Source organism: Dermacentor albipictus, chromosome 1 (genome assembly GCF_038994185.2).
Source record: "Dermacentor albipictus isolate Rhodes 1998 colony chromosome 1, USDA_Dalb.pri_finalv2, whole genome shotgun sequence".
Classification (NCBI taxonomy): Eukaryota; Metazoa; Arthropoda; class Arachnida; order Ixodida; family Ixodidae; genus Dermacentor; species Dermacentor albipictus.
Window position 1 is genome coordinate 34,328,042 of NC_091821.1, and position 23,089 is coordinate 34,351,130.

General features: G+C 44.5%; 1 protein-coding gene across 1 annotated transcript in view; it reads left to right on the top strand.

Moving 5' to 3' along the window:
* Window positions 1-3,450: 3,450 nt before the first annotated feature.
* LOC135901092 (uncharacterized) overlaps window positions 3,451-23,089 on the top strand; it is a 46,581-nt gene continuing 26,942 nt past the window's right edge. Inside the window, exons 1-2 of the mRNA XM_065430771.2 lie at window positions 3,451-3,722; window positions 5,244-5,689. Of these exons, the coding sequence (XP_065286843.1) occupies window positions 3,711-3,722; window positions 5,244-5,689 (458 nt within the window). The 5' untranslated portion in view covers window positions 3,451-3,710. The remainder of the gene's footprint in view (window positions 3,723-5,243; window positions 5,690-23,089) is intronic.

Below are 23,089 nucleotides of genomic sequence, written 5' to 3' on the forward strand. Positions count from 1 at the left end.
ACCAAAGGATATGTTTTATTACAAATTGCATTTCTTGAAAAATCACACGCCTTATTTGGTGTTCGCCAGAACATTTTATGTTCACTATCGCGTCCGTGACAAATACTTGTTATATATTCGTATACCTATAGAGACCATCGCTCAGACGTCATATATATATATATATATATATATATATATATATATATATATATATATATATATATATATATATATATATATATATAGCATTTAATGAACCGCCTGAACGCGCTGCCTTTGCTCAGTGGATATGTCGTTCTGCTACTGAGCACGAGGTCGATGGTTGGAGCCCCGCTGCAGGCGCGTTCCAATACAGGCGAAATACAATAAAGGGGGGAGAAATGAAGAAACGCAACTCTGAGGTTTCGCTTTTTCTATTAACTTTAGGCAACTGGCCAAGTTTATCGGCAGCGCTGCATTGCTGCGCCTGTAATAGCTTCGGTGCCGCTTTATGGCATTAAAACAGAAACTTACTGTGTTATGTCTGCAGCAGAATAGTATCACCACATTGGTCAATGTGGTGTGTGGTGAGGTGCAAAATGACTGCAAATAATCGCGGCACTATAGAGTTCTGGTTGAGCCCTAATTAAGATAAAGCTGTGCAACACTAGGCTTCCGCATGCAAATTAATTGACGGGTAGTGTTCAGCTGTTCCGCGGATAAATAAATGCAACTTCATAAAATCAGGAGACTAATAGAATACCTTCACATTCTTTGATAGCCTATGTATTCCTGGAGGCAAGCCCGGCAGAGTTTCAGCCTAAAACCCACACCCGGACTCCTGCTCCTTCTTCCCGTGGTCATCCACTTTTAAAGGAAGTTATTTTTACTATTCTTCAACGTTTCATTTCAAACATAAATCACATTTATGATGGGCCGTCTTAATTAGCAAGCTCCTTTAGGCCATGTTACCTCGTCACGTATCGTTCGATTATTTGACATTGGGTGATGTTAAAAAGGTTATCATTTGAAAATTATTTGCCTCATTCGTAACAATTCAGGGGTGTGTCTTCAAAACCACATAATCAACATTTGCCTTCCTTTTCCCCATTATGCAGTATTCCAGGCTGTATAATTTAAAGGGTAGCTTGTCATATTCTTAATGTTGTAATGCAACTTTCCGGCCCAAGTGAGGTGGCATGGCAAAAGTCCTACTCCTGAGATCGGAAACGCAGTGACAAATCTGCGAGAACATCTCTCACACAATCTGATAAAAACATCGACTTACACACAGGTGAACTCGCAGTATGAATCGCTGCCCCCACCCCCCCCCTCCTACCCCCAGACAGCATGCTCCAAACGGAACTTCGTGCAGCTACAGCCTGTTTGCCACGTGTGTACCTTGCGCTTCTTGAAACTTCTAGCTTTCCCGGCGAACGCCAGATCTTATGATTCCAGTGGTAGCCATCTTTCCTTTCTTTCTCTTTTTAGCTGTGCGAGCAACTGGGTTTATAAGTTTCGTAAGGCTTGTTACTGGTATATAATTTATAAAGGGATAGGGACGGGGGTTGAGGGCGGTACAAATGCCACGAAAAACTTTGAAACGCTAACAACACTTAATAATAACATAATCGCCCCTGCCCCTGAGGTAAATGAGAGTGGCTAATGTGTCTCTCAACACTGCTACTTCTCACGTTATACTGAGGACGGGGAAACCCGCCACGGTTGCTCAGTGGCTATGGTGTTAGGCTGCTGAGCACGAGGTCGCGGGATCGAATCCCGGCCACGGCGGCTGCAGTTCCATGGGGGCGAAATGCGAAAACACCCGTGTACTTAGATTTAGGTGCACGTTAAAGAACCCCAGCTAGTCGAAATTTCCGGAGTCCTCCACTATGGCGTGCCTATTAATCAGAAAGCGGTTTTGGCACGTAAAACTCCCTAATTTTTAGAGGACGGGGAAAATTTCTAAACATGAGCTCTAGCTATCGAAACATCGCTGCCCAATGGAGGCGATAAGATGTTCGAGAACAAACGGCTGGTTGATGTCGTAATAGGAACAGCAAGCAACTACCGTTGCCGAACTCTCTAGTAGAGAAAATGCTCACGTCATTTACGAAACGAAGCACACGTACACATTAGCTGTAAGGTGGTTGCTCTTCGCGCCATTTTGTAAGGAGCAGTACGGATTCACTGGAAAAGGAAAGCACACCCTTCCGCTTCCACTGAAAAGTGGCGCCTTCTTCCGTCTTGCTTGCTTCCTAGGTTATATATTTCCAGGTGACGGCGGAAGGCACTGACATCACTTCAAGTGAGACCTTGAAGAGCAATACTTGCGAGAACTACGAGTCATTTAATTCTCTGCGTTCCTCTTATGACAGCTTAAACAGTTTTCTCCACTATAAGAGGAAACAAGGAGTTCGGAACAAAATTGTCGTTACCTGTATACAATTAATGAACAATAATGATTGATTAAAGCACTCATCGCATTTCCATTCTCTGTTGCATATATTTACCTTGTTTATGAGTGTATGGACACCTGTGTCACAAGTGTGTAGGTTACCGCACATATTACTGATCCGTCAATCAAATATTTCCCAGTGCACTCGAATGAAGGACCTATGCGTGGGAAAGACTTTCTTTAAGTGGCTTTTTTGTCCTGATCCTGCCCAGTTGCCTGCCAATTTTTCGGCGTTACGACTCGGCCGTCGACGCCTGTACCGTTCACCTTGAAAGCGGTCAGGCAGTAGAGCCGCTTCGAGCGAAATACATGAACCTCGACCTCAGCTATTAGCTGTTGTGTCTATAGCTTGACCCCGCGATGTACAGGGGGAACGGTGCCGGGTGCGAATCGCACGACGACTTACGCGCACCCGCATGGCCAAATGAGTGAGCATCACTGCAGGCGCCGCAAGCAGCTGAGCGGTGGCCCGCACGAGAGTTTGGCCAACTGAAAAATAAAGAACCGCAAGAACCACTTTGAAGGTCACCTGCCCGCTCTTCTTTCCTCCTCTCCAATCTGGTACGTTACCTCTCTCAACGTTTATTATTTTTTTTGTAGCTCTCAGTTCAGTTGTATTTAGTTCATGCACGTGGTCTCTCGTCTACATGGTATGCTGCAGTTTGTTTATTTCTCTCGCCCTTCTTGGCCCTCTCTCCCGGAGTCGTCGGAGTCAGGTGCAACACGTGGGGGCACCCCCATATCAGCTGGCGCCATCTTAACCGCACGGGCGCTGTCTGTTTTCGTCGTTCTTTTTTTTTAATTCTTATGTTCTGTTTCCGCTCACTCTCAAATACTCAGTGACTGTCGCATGGGCCGTCCGCTTTCACACTGCGGGAGACTCGCGCAAGCTAAGGGGCTGGTGTTCCGCGAAATCGGCTGACGACTCCGTTGCCTCCGGCTGCACGGTCGGCCGACCAGCAGCACACTCCTCTCCACCCGACATCCTGAGCAAGCCCAGCACACCTTTCGGGTGCCCCCCTCCCCCCCTCGCTCAGGACACGCAGCCTTCTCCACCCCTTCCCGGGCGATTTCGCTTCCGAGAGGGTTGTTGCACCGGACGCGGGCATTTTGAGTTGCCGTGTGCGTGGTCCGCTCTCCGGCCTGGGAAACACGGCCTGCTGCAAGCGTGTCCCCGGCCCCCACGAGCCGACCGCCCGCTCCTCGAGCCTCGTTATAAAAAGCGGCTTTCGAAGTCGGCCCGGCTACAATCCGCTGCCGAGCTCTCCAGACAGCTGACACCGCCACCAACATGAGCCGCCTGGTAAGCAGCGAATGGGGCTTCGTACTCTGTGTGCCCGAGTGCGCGATTGATGCTTGTGGGAAATGGAGTCGAGGTTGACACACTGTTTAGTATGCGACCGATAATACGAGCGTGCGTCTGTCGCTTTGTTTCGATTTGTGGCCGAGGAGAGTGAAGCCAAAGTCTGGCAGGCAAAGCTGGAGAGGGTAGGTGGTCAATTCGCGTGTTTTGGAGGTTGGTAACTTATTCGTCCAGTATTTTGGGTAATGGTGCCCATTTGTCAGTCGGAGTGAAGATTCCATCTCGTTTTGCCGATTTTGGCTTGTTTATTCTGCGAATAACTTTCGTAGTAGTTTATGTTCATGAGCAGTAGGCGCACGTAAGCTATTCTTGACTCATCGCTGTGAAGACACATCCCATAAGTTTGAGTGTACTCTTTGAATGAGCTTCAGATTACTGATACGTGAAATAGCTCTTGTTTTAAAACTCTAAGCATTCGTATCTTTACTTTGGTATTTCGCAGTTAGAACAAACACCTTTATTTTGATGGATTTTTAATGACACACGCAAAGAATATCCTTTAGCAAATATGTGACATAGCGGAAGCCGCGGCCAAGACGTTAAGGAGATGAACCTGAAACGCTTTATAGAGTCACTCATACTTAAAGCACGAAAACAAAGAACTCTGAATAAATGTCTCCTAGACTAAAAGTTAAACAGATGCAATATTCTTAAAATTGCTTGAACAACAATGTGTGTAAGTCGCACAGGTATGGTTTGCGCGAACGACGTGGGCTTTTCTCAAAACGGCGCGACCTGTCACCTTGACAGAAGCCTTCGTCGAAATTTCATTGCTGAACTGAATTTTTTGTCGTCATGACGAAATTGTTGTCCTTATGGCAAGGACTCTTCTCTGACTAGCCTCTTAACTTGGGTACACAGGGTTCAGCGTGCTTCCTGCAGAAGATCGCGTCCGGCTGTGTACTGCGAGGTAACATATTGGGTCATGTGAGAGCTACAGTCACGTTCATTCTGAGATCTTCTGAGTTCCTTTAGTTTTCTATTTAGAGCCTCAAATGGCACCAATTTTCCCCAATGTGTAGACAGCTATCACACTGCAGAATACCTCGGAGTTATCGGAGTCATAACAAAGCACCTTGACCCTTTCGTAGTTGTGAATTAATTGGATTCCGGGGTTTTACATGCCTAAACGTCGATCTGAATAATAGCGACACCGTGGAGAGAGATCCCGGATTACTTTGACGAACTGGGGTTGTTTAGCGTGCGTCCAATCAATGCAATTTAAACAAGCGTTTATGCATTCCACCTCTATCCCAATACGGCGCTGCGGCTGCGGTCGAACCCGCGACCACGAGCTTAGCAGTGCAACGCCAGCCACTGATTTACCGTGGCAGGTGCTTTCTTAGTAGTGAAGATCTAACAGAGATATATATATTTTCCGATACTCCACTTGAAATTCAAAGCTACGCAAACGATCTTCATTGAAGGCATAATTCACAATTGACGCTCTTGGTCTTTTAGCTGCCCTTCGCTGCCTTCTTCGCCCTCCTGGGTCTAGCCCTGGCTGCCCCGGCCGAGGAAGTAGCTCCACCCGCTGAGGTTCCTGCTGAAGAGGCCAAGCCCGCCCCAGAAGGCGAGAAGCCTCTTGAGGGACGCACGGGCTTCTACCCGGGCTATGGCGTTGGGGCCTACGGTTCTGGCTTCAACCGCGGTGGAAGCTTTGGCCTGGGTGGCTACGGAAACACTCACGGGCAGGGTGCCTTTGGCTACAATTACGGAGGCACCAACCGCCGCGACTACGGCAACGTGCAGACCTACGGAGATCGCGAGGCCTTCGGTGTTGCCCAGAACGCCGGCGCAAACCGCCGCTACGGACAGGGCAGCTCCGGAAACGCCTACAACAACCAGGCCCATGGAGCAGGAGCCAATAGCTACGGCTTGGGATACCAGGCAGGCTACCTCGGCTAGTAAACCAAAGGTGTGAATGAAAGTTGCGGCTCATTTGTTTTAGTGAAGTGCAGATTTAGCTCCAAGGCTACTTACCACCCTATAGTTGCCACTCCGGCCTCTGCCACTTCCCAGCTTCACATGTGGCATGCAAGTCGAGCTATGCTGGCATGCAAGAAGCATGAGTGGGTTAGCTAGCACGCACGAAGCTAAACAGATCGGCAAAGCGGTAACAGTAACGGTAGAGCGTAAGCGATATCCCCGAGCTCTGCGAATGAAAGTTCAGGCAGACTCCGGAGCGTAACTAAAGAGTAAACTATGATTCTATCACTGCCCATAGCTTATTTTGCAAACTGGATGCAGCAATGCGTAGAACTATACAGCTCTCTCAAAAAACTGATCTTGATTTGAAAGCGTTTATAATCGCACCTACACTGGCGACCGTGTTCAGAGAATGTTCTGGAACCACGGGCGCCAAACTCATGTTAGCACATATTATTTCCCAGAGTAGCGAACACCTGCTCTGGGCATTACGCATCTTACGGCAGTGCATTTCTCTGTACGAGCTCGAGATAAATTTCAGCAAAGATTAGTACTTACAGTGACTGTTCCGCTTTAATTGTGCTGATGCTGTTCAGTTGAAGGAAATAAGCTGAAAATATATTCGCATCAGCGTGTGAACAGTAATGCGCATACGCTAAACGGGGCTGTACTAATTTAATGCCGCCATTGCTAATACTGCGTCTCATCTATGATTGCAAAAATATTGACACTATGTCTTCTTAACAACTGCAGGTATCTTCTATTGATATACCATATATACTGTGCAAAAAAAGGGAGAACTCAATGTCAGGGTGGTATGCTTTGTTCTTGTTTCCTAATCTAAATAAAATACAACCTTTTTGTGTACTAAAAACACGAAAATGATTAATGTAATTCAGCAGGGAAGTTTTATCCACCGCGTCTGGGGTACGTTCTGCGGCATTGCAGTAGAAATTATTTTTCAATGCTCGTTAGTAACGTCGAAGCATTCATTCATTCTCAATTTCGCAACCGTTATTATAGGTAACGACATTTTACGGTCAGCAGGCATTCCGATTTGTTCATTGCTAACCGTATTGTATCTCTTGTTCCTTTTCAGAATTCACACGATCGCTCTCTGCTTTCATCACTTCACTCTCGCCTGTTTACGCATTGTCCAAAATGCAACGGAATGTCGTTAATTGGTACAGAAGGAAATAGCAGCCATTATGCTGGGCATATCATCGAACGACACGTAGAACAACACGAATCACGACTGAAAAGAAAAAAAAGCATTCATGGGCATTAACGAGGCACCATCTGAGGCCTTCAGTACGACAACTGTATCTTTTCCCGGCCCCCATACAAAGATGTCATGAATCAATTCAATAAAAAGAACTATTTATTTACGCAATCAACACAGTTTCCGGAGTGCTTTCTCTTGTGAAACGATCTTCGACTATCTTGCAGATTTTCAAGGTATTATTAGTAGCCTTACTATATTTACAATTGGGGTGTGTTTTCCAGGCATTCTCAAATCATGAACAGCAGGTTGCCACTATCCCTCAGGAGAAAACTGTGGTATAAAATTTTTTAAACAGGGTTGAAGTACCTCAGACAGGCTGGCCAACGTTTCGATAGGTGGACCTATCTTCGTCAAAGGCGGCCTCGTCATCCTCGGCGTGTTAGTTTTAAAGGGTTAGTGCAGTGACGTCACGTGCGGGTGTTGTCGCTGGCGGCTGGTTTTAAAGAGAGAGATTACAAGAGGGAACAGACGCTGTCGTCCGACGTCTGTGAGCCTCATTCTCAAGACGAAGGGACAAGAGCGTGAGAGTGGGCACGCGGGGAGGAAAGAAAAGAAATAGAAGCAGAAAAAAGGGAAAAAAAGGGAAAAAAAGGAGGGGGGAGCCAGGGCCGTACCAAGACACAACAAAGGGGGAGGGGGGTGAAAGAAAAAGAAAGAGAAAAATGAAATCTTTAAGAAATACGGGGGCTTGGGAGCGTGTTGGGGATGCGAAAGGTTAGGAGGTATTCAGGGGGAGTCGTTGGCGGCATGTTTTTGAGGCATTAGAACGGCCGGTCAAGCAATAGGTCGAGTAATTTTGAAATAGTTAAGGTGGCGACGAGGAGTCTGCGGTGCAATGTGTGGGGTGACTGAAAGGCAGCGGCATGGTCTTTCAAGGGGCACTGCCCCACGCGCTTAACGTAGGTGTCGTTACGGCGGCATCCAGAAGGCGATACTCTGGGTTGAGGCGCCGAAAAAGGCATATTGACTTCGGAATGTGTTGTCGAGGGGGTTTAAAAAAAAAGACTAAAAAAGGGGGGCAGGGGGAAGGGGGGGGCGAAATCGGTATAGCAAACAGGAGGGTGACACGTGCAGAAGCGGGCGCGGGCAAGTGTACATGGAAGAAGGGGATCGTACACTTGGTTATAGACGTAAAATCCTGAAAGAGTACATTAAATTGAGTAGTAGGCAGGAGATATTTTTTCCCTTCCCTCCCTTTTTTTCCTCCGAAATGAAAGAGTAGGTGAGGTTAAGAATTAAAGTTGGCTGGTGGCCTAATGTGTTTTGTGTATTGGTTGATGATATGAGAGTTTCAGATTTAAGTTACAGCTTTTAAAGATTCTAAGTTGCCGCGTGCCAAATTAATTCCTGCCGGGTGTAGGCAATTAAACTTGTGTATGAGGTATGATTCCGTGTACTTCCTTTCGCGAGGGGAACGGAAATTTGTTTGTAGTATATAGAGCCTTGCTTTGTCAAACATATGTCCATGTTCATTAAAGTGGCTGGCTACTGCTTTGGGTAAATTGTGTTTTGTGTCCGCGCGGTGACCATTGAGTCTTGTATTGATTTGTTGTCCGGTCTCACCTATGTATTGTTTGCTACAAGCGGCGCATTCTAGACAGTAGACTACATTGCTTGATGTGCAGGTGAAAGCCGAAGTTACCTTGTGTGTGTAATTCGACGCTGTACTTTTTACTGTAGTAGTGGATTGAATGTGTTTGCATGTAGAGCACCTGGGGCGACCACAGGGATTGGTTCCCAACTACGATCACCTTAAAGAAACGCTATCAAACAGGAACCACCCAAACAGTGACCTTCAAACAGCTTACATCGCTGCAACCAAACTTGATCGAGCCGAGGTCCTCAAGCCCCGCCCGAAGATCACAAGAACAACAACGCCTCTTCTTACTACTAAATTCTCAAACGCACTCCCAAACGTGAATAACATCCTAAGTAAATACTACCCGATTCTCACCAGCAACCAGAAACTTAAGAAGATTTTTCCCGACCCTCCCAGAGTGGCCTACAGACGCAACACTAATTTTAAAGATGTTCTTGTGCACGCCAAACTACAGAAAAAGAAGAAGTTGGGAACCAATCCCTGTGGTCGCCCCAGGTGCTCTACATGCAAACACATTCAATCCACTACTACAGTAAAAAGTACAGCGTCGAATTACACACACAAGGTAACTTCGGCTTTCACCTGCACATCAAGCAATGTAGTCTACTGTCTAGAATGCGCCGCTTGTAGCAAACAATACATAGGTGAGACCGGACAACAAATCAATACAAGACTCAATGGTGACCGCGCGGACACAAAACACAATTTACCCAAAGCAGTAGCCAGCCACTTTAATGAACATGGACATATGTTTGACAAAGCAAGGCTCTATATACTACAAACAAATTTCCGTTCCCCTCGCGAAAGGAAGTACACGGAATCATACCTCATACACAAGTTTAATTGCCTACACCCGACAGGAATTAATTTGGCACGCGGCAACTTAGAATCTTTAAAAGCTGTAACTTAAATCTGAAACTCTCATATCATAAACCAATACACAAAACACATTAGGCCACCAGCCAACTTTAATTCTTAACCTCACCTACTCTTTCATTTCGGAGGAAAAAAAGGGAGGGAAGGGAAAAAAAATTTCCTGCCTACTACTCAATTTAATGTACTCTTTCAGGATTTTACGTCTATACCAAGTGTACGATCCCCTTCTTCCATGTACACTTGCCCGCGCCCGCTTCTGCACGCGTCACCCTCCTGTTTGCTATACCGATTTTGCCCCCCCCCTTCCCCCTGCCCCCCTTTTTTAGTCTTTTTTTTTGAAACCCCCTCGACAACACATTCCGAAGTCAATATGCCTTTTTCGGCGCCTCAACCCAGAGTATCGCCTTCTGGATGCCGCCGTAACGACACCTACGTTAAGCGCGTGGGGCAGTGCTCCTTGAAAGACCATGCCGCTGCCTTTCAGTCACCCCACACATTGCACCGCAGACTCCTCGTCGCCACCTTAACTATTTCAAAATTACTCGACCTATTGCTTGACCGGCCGTTCTAATGCCTCAAAAACATGCCGCCAACGACTCCCCCTGAATACCTCCTAACCTTTCGCATCCCCAACACGCTCCCAAGCCCCCGTATTTCTTAAAGATTTAATTTTTCTCTTTCTTTTTCTTTCACCCCCCCTCCCCCTTTGTTGTGTCTTGGTACGGCCCTGGCTCCCCCCTCCTTTTTTTCCTTTTTTCCCTTTTTTCTGCTTCTATTTCTTTTCTTTCCTCCCCGCGTGCCCACTCTCACGCTCTTGTCCCTTCGTCTTGAGAATGAGGCTCACAGACGTCGGACGACAGCGTCTGTTCCCTCTTGTAATCTCTCTCTTTAAAACCAGCCGCCAGCGACAACACCCGCACGTGACGTCACTGCACTAACCCTTTAAAACTAACACGCCGAGGATGACGAGGCCGCCTTTGACGAAGATAGGTCCACCTATCGAAACGTTGGCCAGCCTGTCTGAGGTACTTCAACCCTGTTTAAAAAATTTTATACCACAGTGTGCCATTCCATCTGCCAGCCCCTTTCTTGTTTTTGGACCCTCAGGAGAAAAGTATGTAACAGCTGTGTCTTGCCAGTACTCACGTATGGGGCAGAAACCTGGAGGCTTACGAAAAGGGTTCTGCTTAAACTGAGGACGACGCACTCGAGCTATGGAAAGAAGAATGATGGGTGTAACGTTAAGGGATAAGAAAAGAGCAGATTGGGTGAGGGAACAAACGCGGGTAAACGACATCTTAGTTGAAATCAAGAAAAAGAAATGGGTATGGGCCGGACATGTAATGAGGAGGGAAGATAACCGATGGTCATTAAGGGTTATGGACTGGATTCCAAGGGAAGGGAAGCGTAGCAGACGGCGACAAAAAGTTAGGTGGGCCGATGAGATTGAGAAGTTTGCAGGGACAACATGGCCACAATTAATAAATGACCGGGGTAGTTGGAGAAGTATGGGAGAGGCCTTTGCCCTGCAGTGGGCGTAACCAGGCAAATGATGATGATGATGATGATGATGATGATTTACAATATTACAGCTATGTTCCATTATTTCATCGTAGCCTCGCATGTACGTCGTTGCAAGTTGGTATCCACAAGTAATTCATACTGAGTGCCCCGACGGCATATTTAATGTAACAAATGCCATAATCAAACTTGTTGATACGAATCCAAGAATAGAGGCAGCGCTAATGTCATCTTTTTCTTGTGTTCCCTGCCCGTTTTGAGCGTCCTGCATGCATAGGTAACGGTTACCGCATTAACAGGGCGCTTTATAAACGAATGTAAGAACCTCAATGTAACTACCGTTCATCGTAGGAAGTCGCTGCAGTATAAAATTGTACTTGAACAATGAAATCTGCTAATCAAAACCTTTTAATATTCACATGTCTAAGTGTTTTCGTCACGATCGTATTTTTGAAATTTTCGCAATGCTTCTTTGATTTGTGGGAGTTTTTAAGTCCGAAGGAACACAAGGGCTCTGAGAGGGGCCGTGTGGTGGAGGCCTTGGACCTTTAGACCAACTGGTAATGTACACGCCCAAGTCTCGGTATACACACGCTTTTCGAATCGGAAATCTTTCGCGGCGGGTATTGACCCCCTAACCACTGAGCCACGTCGGAGATTTAGCGGTTGTTTACGTCAGTAAAGCAAGCGAGATAATAATCTATTTATTTAGGTACCCTAAAGGCAATAGAGGTCATTACATTCGAGGAATAAAAAAAAACATTGTTTAATTAATAGAAACACCTAAATATGGCGGGTGGAATTGCTGTTTGCTGGGAATGTTTTCACATCCCGGGATATAAACAAGACAGATAGAGAAACAAAGTTATGTGCATTCAACGTACATCTGCGAATTTGTGTGAAGCGTTTAACCAACTGGCTATAAATGTGGCCATTTCATTCCTGCGTCTTTGGCATAAAGGAAACTGGCACGCCATGCATGTGCTCTCACGCACCCGCGCTACTCAACGCGACACGCGGCTATCCTCTTGGGGAGCTAGTTGGCATTGGCTCAGTAGAAGTATACCTGCTGTTGTATAGCTTAATGGTAAGAACATCGGGCTGCGCGTGCCGGGAGACCCATGTTCGATCGCAGCTAGCATCAGCCACAGTCAGGAAAGCCCGGGAGAGTTCGAAAAGGAAGGTTCGCTAAAAAAAAAAAAACACTCATATTTGCAGTAGAGTGCGTTCGTACTGGAGAGCATGTTCGTAATCGCCAGTAATTCTTGATTTCAATGCTTCTGAAAACAGGCTTTGCAAAATTTACAACCGATACCTAGTTCACTGCGCGAAAACTTGAACCTTGGCTAATTGGTTTTAATTGATGTGCTGGTCAGATAAAGAAGCTGCTGAATAGGAAGAGTCATTGAAGACAAGGTGAGCAAAATGAAACAAAGTGTTCTTATTTGTCCGGGCATTAATTGTTGTGCTTAACTTACATTCTGATGAAGGAGTTGAAAGTGGAAGGAACAATTACTTCTCACCTGCTTCGTTAGGTATTGGCATTTCCTGCAACACCTATTAGACTTGCCTCGCATTTCTCCTGATTCAACTGAGTACTGACGAGAAGACAAACCTGAACATTATTATTTGCTGCCAAAGATGACGAGCAAAAGAAGGACACCCCTATAAACACTAAGTGCCTTTAGTGACCGATTTGCGGATCACTAGGGTACATGTATTAGAAGAGGAAATTTTCTGCGCACACGCAACCCGAACAGTATACATTTCTTCGATCATGCAAACAAGTGAGTCTCAAACTAGTGTGTCTCTGTGAAACGTAGTGTAATATATAAGGTGTCCCAGGTAACCTTCGAAATACGCAAATGCTGCGTAGCTGGACATAACCAACGTAATGTTTGAAGAAAAGGAGTAACAGCGCTGGACAACGGAACGTGGCGGAAACAGACGAAGCGCTGACCTTCAATAAATATTTTATTGCGCACACAGCAATATATAAAGGGCCTTGAATAGGCAGGAAGGAGAGGAGAACATATCATAGTAGGAATGCATTGTCAGGAAGATAGTGACGATGGATAATGTGAAAACCGCACAACTCACGCACATCTCGTCTTTCTTGTCGATGCAAAAGGCCTCGTATATCTCACGTGCACGCTGGGAAAACCATACTGCCTCAGTATTTTGCATTTTTCAAACAATGCACGACAATCACACCGGGAGCTATGTACGGCTAGGTGGCTGCCAACTTGTTTTTGCCGCAAAAAAAACAAGTTCTCCAGTATCTGCCAAAAAGTGAATACGGGAGACACGGGGTCCCGCACGTGTAATAAGAAACACACAAAAAATCCTGTAGATTGCTGCCACAATGTAGTATACGAGAGCCCCCTCTCGTGCGGTCGTTGAAAGAGGATGCAGTCATTGCACGTAGTCCTATGTCGTGGCGATTTGCGAAATGAATTGTAACGTTTAGGAACGAAAGTTCTACTCCTGGAGGTATAACTCCCAAGGCCAATCTCGGCATGCGTTTGATCTTCAGGCGCCGGCATGCACGTATGAAGGTGTGACGTCAGGTTACGTGATCCGCTGTGGAGAGGCGTCGCAGATGCGCTCACTCGAGCCTCACCGTTGTGTACCACGTGACTAGGCGAGGGTTTCTTTAAAAGCGGCTTCGGTGGCGCGTGGTCACTCAGTCTCGCCAAGGATGCAGCACCCGCCGTTGCAAGCGCGTCAACTCTTCGCTGCAGGTGCCAGGCTGAGTCTGAGCACCCTGCCGATATAGCTCGCAGTGCAGAAGCACTGAATAAATGTGTCTAACCATGCTTAACAGAGCTTTCGCCCATATAACCATAGGTTCAAGCAATGTTGAACCCCAGGCATTGTTTATCAGTGCGTTTGTCAAAGGTGGTTGTGCAAGTGACCATCGACTTTTTAAATTTTTTTGCAAGAAGGGACGCAAACGATTCCCATACTCTTCTTCAGAACGAACGCGACAAGGGGTCTTTGTTTGATCAAACCAAGACGCAAGCTTCTTAGAACACCCTGAATATTTCGAACTGTCACCTCGACAGCCTGCACCCTTCACTCAAGCTGCAAGCGCCATCGCACGCTTCCAGTAGTGATGCAACTTAGTGATGCAGGATGGTTTTACAGCAGCCTACTCATTTCGCATTGAAATGACAAATTCACCCATGTGTGACTTGTGCAGCTCTGAAAAGACAACGGAACACGTATTGTGTTTTCCTCATTGTTATAACACCGAACGCGACATTCATCGGACTTGTTGAAACGGGTTAGATACCAGAATATTTTCTGATACATATCTTCTTGGACCATGGCCCCATGTGCGGCAGGCTTACAAAAAGCAAAGCGGGCGTCACATCATCAAACCGACTGGCCTCAATGACCAATTAATGTGAGGTGCGATGGGCAGCACAATGTACGCGCAGTGCTCGTGACTCCCTCTCGCTCTTTTTCTTTCTTTCTTATCATCCATTAACCTCCTTCACGCTGCGTATTGTTGAACTCCCCGCTTTCCTACTTTCTCTCTCCTCTGCATGGCAGGAAACAGCCTGATTTATACACGCACGCACAAATGTTTTCAAATAATGATGGTACTATTAACTAATAAAAACACAATTATCCACGTATAGATACAGAGCCATTGCATAACTACTCATAAGTTTAAGAGACATAAGCGTTGAAAGAGCCGCGAGAGAAAATACGGAAAATAAAGATCCCAGTCTGAAGCAAATGTGGCGTATACGTAGGGGAGTACGGTAGCGCGATTAAAGGACGGGACAAAAGAAGAAACATAGGGACACACACAGCGCTATACGTAGGAATGACCTTGACAAATCGAAAGGCAGAACAGTAAAGAGGCGGCGAAATTTATATCACTCTAAAACTAAAACTTTCTCATGTACACGTTGTATTAGTCCATGCCCATGTCATTCTTCACTTCCATTAAAACGTTCCTCGTTTTTCACTTTTCAGTGCTTGCAATGTGTCGTAGTCGGGCTCACTCTTTGGAGACGCCAACGTCTCCACTCTTTTTCACAAGAGTGAAACCTTTCGTATTCGCTCTCTGTGTTTTTCCCAGAAGGTCTGCGACATTCATTATTTTCTCCTTTTATGCTCTGATATCTGATGTAGTAAGAAGGGGGCAACAGCGACCTTCAGACCACGTCTGTAGACAGTTCGACGGCGGAAGATAGATCGTTCTATTATGCGGCAATGGTTTTCTGGAAGAATAACATGTGTCCTTCTGTGAGCCTGGGACGCATACTTAACTTTAGCTGGAATGACAAAAAAAAAGAGAGACTGTCATACGTGACACAGAGATCCGTATTGTGTCTTCTATTGGGGCAATCACTTATGTTCCTTTTCATGCCAACCAAACGGAAAGTCCCATTATTTCTTTTTCAATTTGTGCCAAGTTCTCATCAAGAAAATTGTGCTATTGCGGTCGACCTGGAGTTCTGCGTAAAAGACAACTCCGGTGTAAAGCCATGAGGCCGATATCTAGTTTAGAATGACAAGAAAAAATTGTTCGATGAGTTCCGGAAACCAGTCAATTACCTGTCTGAAAGAAGTTTGATTTGTTATACGGGGGGAGGGTGGGGGGAAGAAGTTGGAAATTGTATCTATCGCAATTAGGAATTCTCGGAAACTGATACTGCGCTGTCCTTGGGCATCCTGTGTAGGCGCGCTTTCTGTTAAAAAAATGCATAGCCCACAGGGACCGAGGTTGGGTCTTGTATTGAACCTTGCGCTATCCATTTCGCATGAGGCTGGCTTCGAGTGTGTAGAAGCGTCTACGCTTTCTGACTTTGACATTCTATGTCATGAAGCCATTGCGGGCGAGCGCTGTGCCGACAGATGGTTTTTAACGTCGACTGCGTGCACTGCCATGCTACGCTGCGGTTTTATCTACGCTTTTTTTAACAAACAGGGCACCAATTAACCTGAAGCAGAGGTTGCCTTTTCCTCAAGAACAAGCATCGGGTGGCAATGAATTTAGACGGGGCCAGAGGAAAGGTAGTGAAACACGTGACTGCAAGTTCATTGTATTCTGTATGACGTTTCTAAGATCAGTGATATTTTTATTCCAAGTAAACGCGTAGAAATGTCATCGGCGTTCACATGCACTGAGTGTGTCAAAGAACATATATGTAGAGATATACCGTGGAACGTGAAATCCTTTTTTGAACTGTACGTATGTGGACATTCGCTAGATTTTAACATAGAACTCAATAACACGATTTCTTTCTCAAGTACCGACTGTCACAGTTTCGGTTGGAAACACACGTGTAAACATACATACACATACTGAGGGATGTAAAAGCGCTTTGAACTGTATAGTAACTGGACATTCGCCACATATTAACATGGAACTAAAAAACACGATCTTTTTAACAAATACTGACTGTGAGTTTTAGTACAGAACACACACACACACACGCACGCACGCGCACACACACACGCACGGGCACACACACACACACACACACACACACACACACACACACACACACACACACACACACACACACACACACGCACACACACACACACACACGCACACACACACACAAATCAATGAATAAATCGTAGATGATGTGCATTTGCGTGCTTGATAAGTCTACATTTGACGGGAAAGGGTGAAGCGCATAGTACGAAAGTTACCGAGTTTTAGATTTACTACCAGAACATGCAAACACGCACTTTTTTTCATAACCTGGTGACAGTCACCGAGACATTTCAGGGCTATCCCTTCATTGTTGTCTTTTGAGATTATTTTATATATTTGATGTTATATTTTCATGCATTTTTTATGATTAGTTTGTTTTTCATTTTGCACGTTATGAGTAATGTAACATTTTCCTCCACTGCCCTCTCTTGTTTTCTCGTGTTATTTTTTTTCCTATTTGTTTTTTGCCTGGTATAAGCTTAAAGGGACACTTAAGTGAAAAATGATTTCTTCTCCATCAGTAAATTACCGTTCTACAACACCAAAAACACCACTCTTACAACGAAGCCTTTGGTAAGCCAGAAAACGCGCAAGAACGAAATACGGGTGGCGCCGCATTGTGTTCTAAAGGAACCAAATATTAAACATGCCAAGTTTCGGGAACCTTTATTTAGCCAACGCGGCCCAAATGCGAAAACATAATTCGGAAACCCTGACGTCACGCTGATGTACTGGCGCTGGGGTTTCGGCGCGAAATTCAAATACTGATGCTTGTATCTTCATTTTCTCACCTAATAATCAAACAATTTTTTTTTTCATATGACAGCCTGCAGGGTTCTTAAACAATACTTCATTAGTCTAAACTGATTGATTGTTTTGCTTTAGTGTCCCTTTAACATGTGGCCTCTCATTTCCGTCGCCGCGCAGGGAGTGGCCGCATGTGCAGGCATGACTGTGGAGACACCCAGAATCTATAAACTGGCACACTGGCTCTAACAGGAAACCATTAACCACCAACAAAAAATAACTTTAGGCTGAGTCCACCTCCCCATTCCTGCAGGGTATTTCTTCCGATTTTCTGGATGGTGTTAGGCTCTTCCCCCTCTTTTCCACCCTTTATAGGTATTTACTAATGGGACGTTTAAGCCTTCGAAAAAGTATATTCCTTGTAAATTTACTCTCGGTGATAATGCAAGCAATTCCGGTGTGTTTACTATGTGTGGATATTCTATATGTCTGTTAACACTCGCCTGAAAAGGTTGACGAGCGTCTTTCCAACTCCTTTGCAACAAGTTCTTCCCCTTTGTAATTAAGGGAGCATTAATTGTGGGACCAATGCTCTCGTCGTCTTTAGTTTGCGCATTTATGGGAGATTAAGGCGTTGAAAACGCATGCTTTTTAAAAATTTTGCAGACCTATTTATTTTACACTTTATTACTTTTCGTGCACCTTCCCCGCGCTTTGCATACGAAGACAAACAGAAGACAATCTTGACTTCACATGTGGAGGGAAGTTTGTCTTCCATTTCCGAAAGGGAGGAGTCGGGACAAAAGGCTAGCAAGCTTGGTGGGGTCATGGCCCTCAATGTGTTTGGTACAGTGCAAAAGCGCATACAAAATAACGCATAATGATACGTGTACTGTAACACCAGGTGCGGGAAGTAAATATTACGTGTAGGCCATACGTTATACACAGATCTATCAATTGACACATATATTGCAAGCAAGAGATGGCATTACCATATTAAAAATATTGAGAACAAATAATTGTAAGAGTGAATGCAGGGCCTGCACCACGTTTGTGAAAGAGATCGCCGCACGATTAGCCGCTCGAGGCACTTTGCTTTCATTTTCGGGGTTCTTTCACACTCGGAAAAACACTTTTAGGCAGCAGGCATTGAGCAACAGAACGCTATATGGGGAGCTTATCATGTTGCTTGCTCTACAATTTTTTCATTTTCACCTTTCATCAGAAATATCATTTCAGCATTTGGTTAAATAATTAAGACTAATTATCTAATTTAGTGACATGCGAAAAATAATCTGAGTACCTCGAAGCGAGGACAAATATCATTACCTTCATTTTATTTAAAGTCTGGCTCAAGTTGAGTGAAACACCTTCTAAACATTAGTCAAACCTCTCTCAATAGTAGTAAGGCGCTCCGTAAAGTAATTTATTTTTGCTGTTTTTGTCTTTTAGTTTGCCTATTCCTGTATTTCTTGTATGCAGCAAGAAGATATTAATCACGGCTTTTAAGAAAATTGTCAAACCTTTTACTTTTTTATGCGGATTTTGTTATATAACTCCTTATTCGTCCATGGTTGCTTGAACTTCTTTCTATGAAACTTCTCTTCAACTTGTTTGTGCTAAATAATAAATATGATTTGTTTACATTATTGACACCATATACACTTTCAAGCATGCATTTTCCATGGTCGCTTTAAGGTTACTCAGATTTATGGGCCTAATTTTTCGTGTTCTGTATGCACCTGATGTACTCATGTTTCTCTGACATCTTACGAAAAGAGTAGGTTCCTATAAATTGCATTTGCCATAATGGTAGACAGAGTTAGAGCCAAACATTACACATTCGGATTCATGGTTGATAATTTATGCATAACTGAATGTGCATAGCAACTTTTTACATATACAGCTAGTCTATCTCCTCTACCATGTGTCGTGAGCAAACCGTTATATGAATAATTGCTGAAGCTAAGTATATCATTGTGCGCAATCAACCACGTTTCTGTAAAATCCAGTACATCGAACTGCGTAGACAACGAGTAAAAAATATGTATAAAGGTGATCACCGTGGTTTCTCGTACTGCGAATGTTAGCACTTTAACTGGGAAGATAAGAAAGGCTTGGCCTAGAACATTTTTATTGCTTTATTTCTTCATTATATTGCTCAAACATACAGCACCTGAAATATTGCATAGTTTGTCTAAAAGCTAACCGAGATAGAGTAGGTCAAAAATATTGTTGATCAGCTGGTTGAAGGTCAGTGCATGGTCAAAAAATGATATTTGATAATTGCTTTGGCATAGTCAATGCGCGTTCTTGAGATGCACCTCTATGGGGATAAAAATAACATCTTGCCTAAACAAAAGAAAAAAAATGCATTGACGAGAATACGACCATCATGTGCGCTAAGAAGAGAATGACGAAGTCCTCCAGTTTTGTCATAAAAATATCGGTTGCTGCTCACAATTGACATTTTTGTGAATGCAGATGTTGAGCAGGCACATAAATAGACGTAAATTTAGAGGCACAGACTAAAATATTGATTTGTCCCATTTCTGTAAATGTTATTGTTAGGTCAACAATGTTGTTGAGCTATGCATTAAAGGTTTAAAGTGTTTAGCAGAAAGCCCAGACTCTGAGCGAGTCAATTTGGCGTAATAACTTTCAACAGTACAAGAGGAACAACTCTAGATTACATTTATATCTATGGTCAGTTAAATTGTAGAAGTGGTAGTTACATTGTTATTTTGATATGTGGCTCAGGTAATCCTTAGTTTGAATTCGGATGGCTTCGCTTTGCTCATCCTTTCGAGTGAAAATTGTACCACCACTCGTACGCACAAATATTCAGCACATTTGTTTTTTGTGTGAAACAGCAGCCCCCAGCAACTGCTGGTTGGACTGGGTGAAGTGCTCATTCACGTGTACCGCATCACTCCCACTGAGCCCGAGCATATCATTTGCAAGCTTTTATAGCCTTCGAAATGATTACTTGCCACTTATCGGGCCTCACAAGTGAATAAGGATATTTCGCTTACCAGGCATGCGTGTCGATATCTTGCGATATGGATCAATATCATGTGCAGGCACCGGCACATGATATTCTCGGTTCGCACCGACCTGTGGGGTCTGGTGCGAACCGAGAAGTTCCCCTCTTCGTCCACTTTCATTTCTACTTCTCTTCATTATGTTCTATATTTCTCTGTTGTTTTCATTAGAAATGACGTAATGTTTTCTTCATTCAACAGTTCACTGTTTTGCAGAGCAGCTGCAACAAATCAGCCACATTTGTCAATTAAATAAACCAAAGCAATGAAATGTGAGAAAAAAAAAACACCTGTAGCTTTGTACTTAACGCGTGTCAGTGACGAGCTAGTGCAGTAAATATTGCACTGCTTCTTGCGGAACTGGTTGATGCTAACAATCTCTGATGTGCCAGGCGAACGTTACTTCGAGAAGAAGCAGAAAAAACAAATTATAAATTGATTGGTTGATCGAATAATTGAAAGCTACATTGGAAATAATCACCTGTAGTCTAAGGGGGGGTGGGGGGTGGAAGAGAATCAGGCGAAGGGAAGAACGTCTGCGCCTCCTCAGCGAAGGCACTCAAAGTGTGATTTTTTTTTCTGGTGGCGTCTCCTTGCGGTGCTACCCAGTCGTCGCATGACGCGACACTTAGGAGTAGGGTGTGCTTGTCCCTGTGGCTCACTGTGGCGGAACAGCACCAGATCAGATGCTTGAAATTGACTCTGGCGATCGCAGGGCAGTTGGAGTATTTTGTGTTCCTCTCCACTTGCTCAAGATATCCAGGGTGATGGATGCCTTAGCTCTTGCTTTTAGGACACCAACCCGGGCACCTGTGGGAAGGCCAGTGGAAATGAGAGGGAGGATACTAGGAATAAACTCCCGTAGCAGATTCTTTCTGTAGTGCTTGAGTCTAACAATCTGGTGGTCTTGTACCAAAGTGTATGACTGGGAGCCATAGGTGTTGTCCAGCATTGGTGGGCACATTTCTGCTCTGGCAGTCTTCTCTAATTTGCTTGCCCACAGCGTCATGAGCCATCGTGTTCAGAGTGATAAGTTCACATGAACTTATCACTCTAGTCCAGGTCGGCTTCGTTTTTGGAGATGTCGCTACCCTGTGGGGGAGGAACGCGCAGACAGGACTTTTTTTTTTCAACCTCTTTCCTATCTCGTTTTTGCTTCGCAAAAGTCTACCACTCAAAGCTCTGTGATTAAGCATGATGTCAAATATTGCCTAGTGACCTGGGCATACAGTTAGGGTCAACAAAATTATACCTAATCGCTGAAGTTTAGTGACGTAAAAGATTAAAATTTGGTTGCAGCGTCAGCACGCTGTTTCTTCGCATTTAGCTAAGCTACGGCTAATGACGAGATATTACAGCTTGTTTTAGCGAATATACGTAACAACAAAGAATATATACATATATTTTCTTTTATCAGCAGTGTGCCAGAAAGAAGAAAAGAAGATGGCAGGTTTATTGAAGAAATCATGGTTGAATATTAGTCGTAATCGACGGGGACGTGAAACGCCGGCCGCGCGGCATGTCAAGGCTGTGAGTCATCAGACAAAAGTAACACTGCAATCCCTTGAGTGGTTTCCTGTTTACTATTACTTGCATTTTTTTTCATCGTACGCGGAAACAGTTGTGGCGAAACTAAATTGGTAGATACCAGATACCATGTTGAGGTTCAGTAACATCACCCAGTTAACACGAAGCAGAACCTTTCTTCAAAATATAGGCAATGTATAGTATTACATTGAAACAGATATTATGAGGTGGAAGATAGCGCAGTGCAGCCTTTTCGGTGTGTGGGTGTTTTTTCTCATAGGTGGACGGTTAGTAAAAGGAGGAAGTGTATCCATGTGCTTCAGGTTATATGCATCACAGCATGTTGGCATGTTTTTCGACTCAACAATACTGATGCAAGCTGTCTTTCTGCGTTAGCATCAAGCGACTCCCACTTATATACATAGTGCGGTGCTTTTACATGCGGGACCCACAACAATATAATACGCTGCTTCATCCCACCCCTTTCTCTTTAGCACTGCGGGTTTTCGAAAAGAAACAAATTGCACAGTATCAGTGCATGAGAAAAAGTGTACTAAATTTGAGATGCTGGAAAATTGTTTGACAACATTATTGTAAGCATTGTGGCTGCACTGTTCCCTCTACACGCCGAGTAATATAAGCCGCTGAAAAGTCTGTTGACGGCATATTAATGAGGGAGTTTTAGCATACGGGCTTCTTTTTTGTCGCGATTGACACTGTCTCACTAATTTGTCAGCTTTGGACGTACTAGCAAAGCCATGCCAGGGGCAAGAGTCACGGGTTTTTGTACAAAGCTTACAGTGCACACTCATGATGCATTCGACTGTCTTACATTCGAAGTTGTCGAAGCGTTCAAATGCTCCCAGGGCCAAGGATACCGTTTGGATCTCGCTCCCGCTCTGCTCTCACATGAGACATATGTTGCGCTCTGTGCGCACTGAGCTGGGGTGCAGAGCTCTGAAAGAACAAGACGAATCTGTTCTTTGGACCAATCTGAATATAAAGCGCGACTCCAGATCTCTCTATAGCGCTGAAAAACAAGCACTCACTGCACAATTAAAATTGCTCTCGTTGACTAAGAGGAATAAGCAGAGATAATTTGGCATGGAGTGAGTTAAAAAGAGAAAAAGAAAAGTTCCGTATATCCAAGGCCATGTAATAATTATCGTAGCCGTAATGAAACGCTGTAAATGTGCACGTGGCTCAATCATTTGATCCTTTTATCTCAATTTCTGCGAAAACTTCTTCATTCGCTTACAGAATCCCACGTGGTCTTCTGGAGTGCAACTGGAAAACGGTGAGATAATA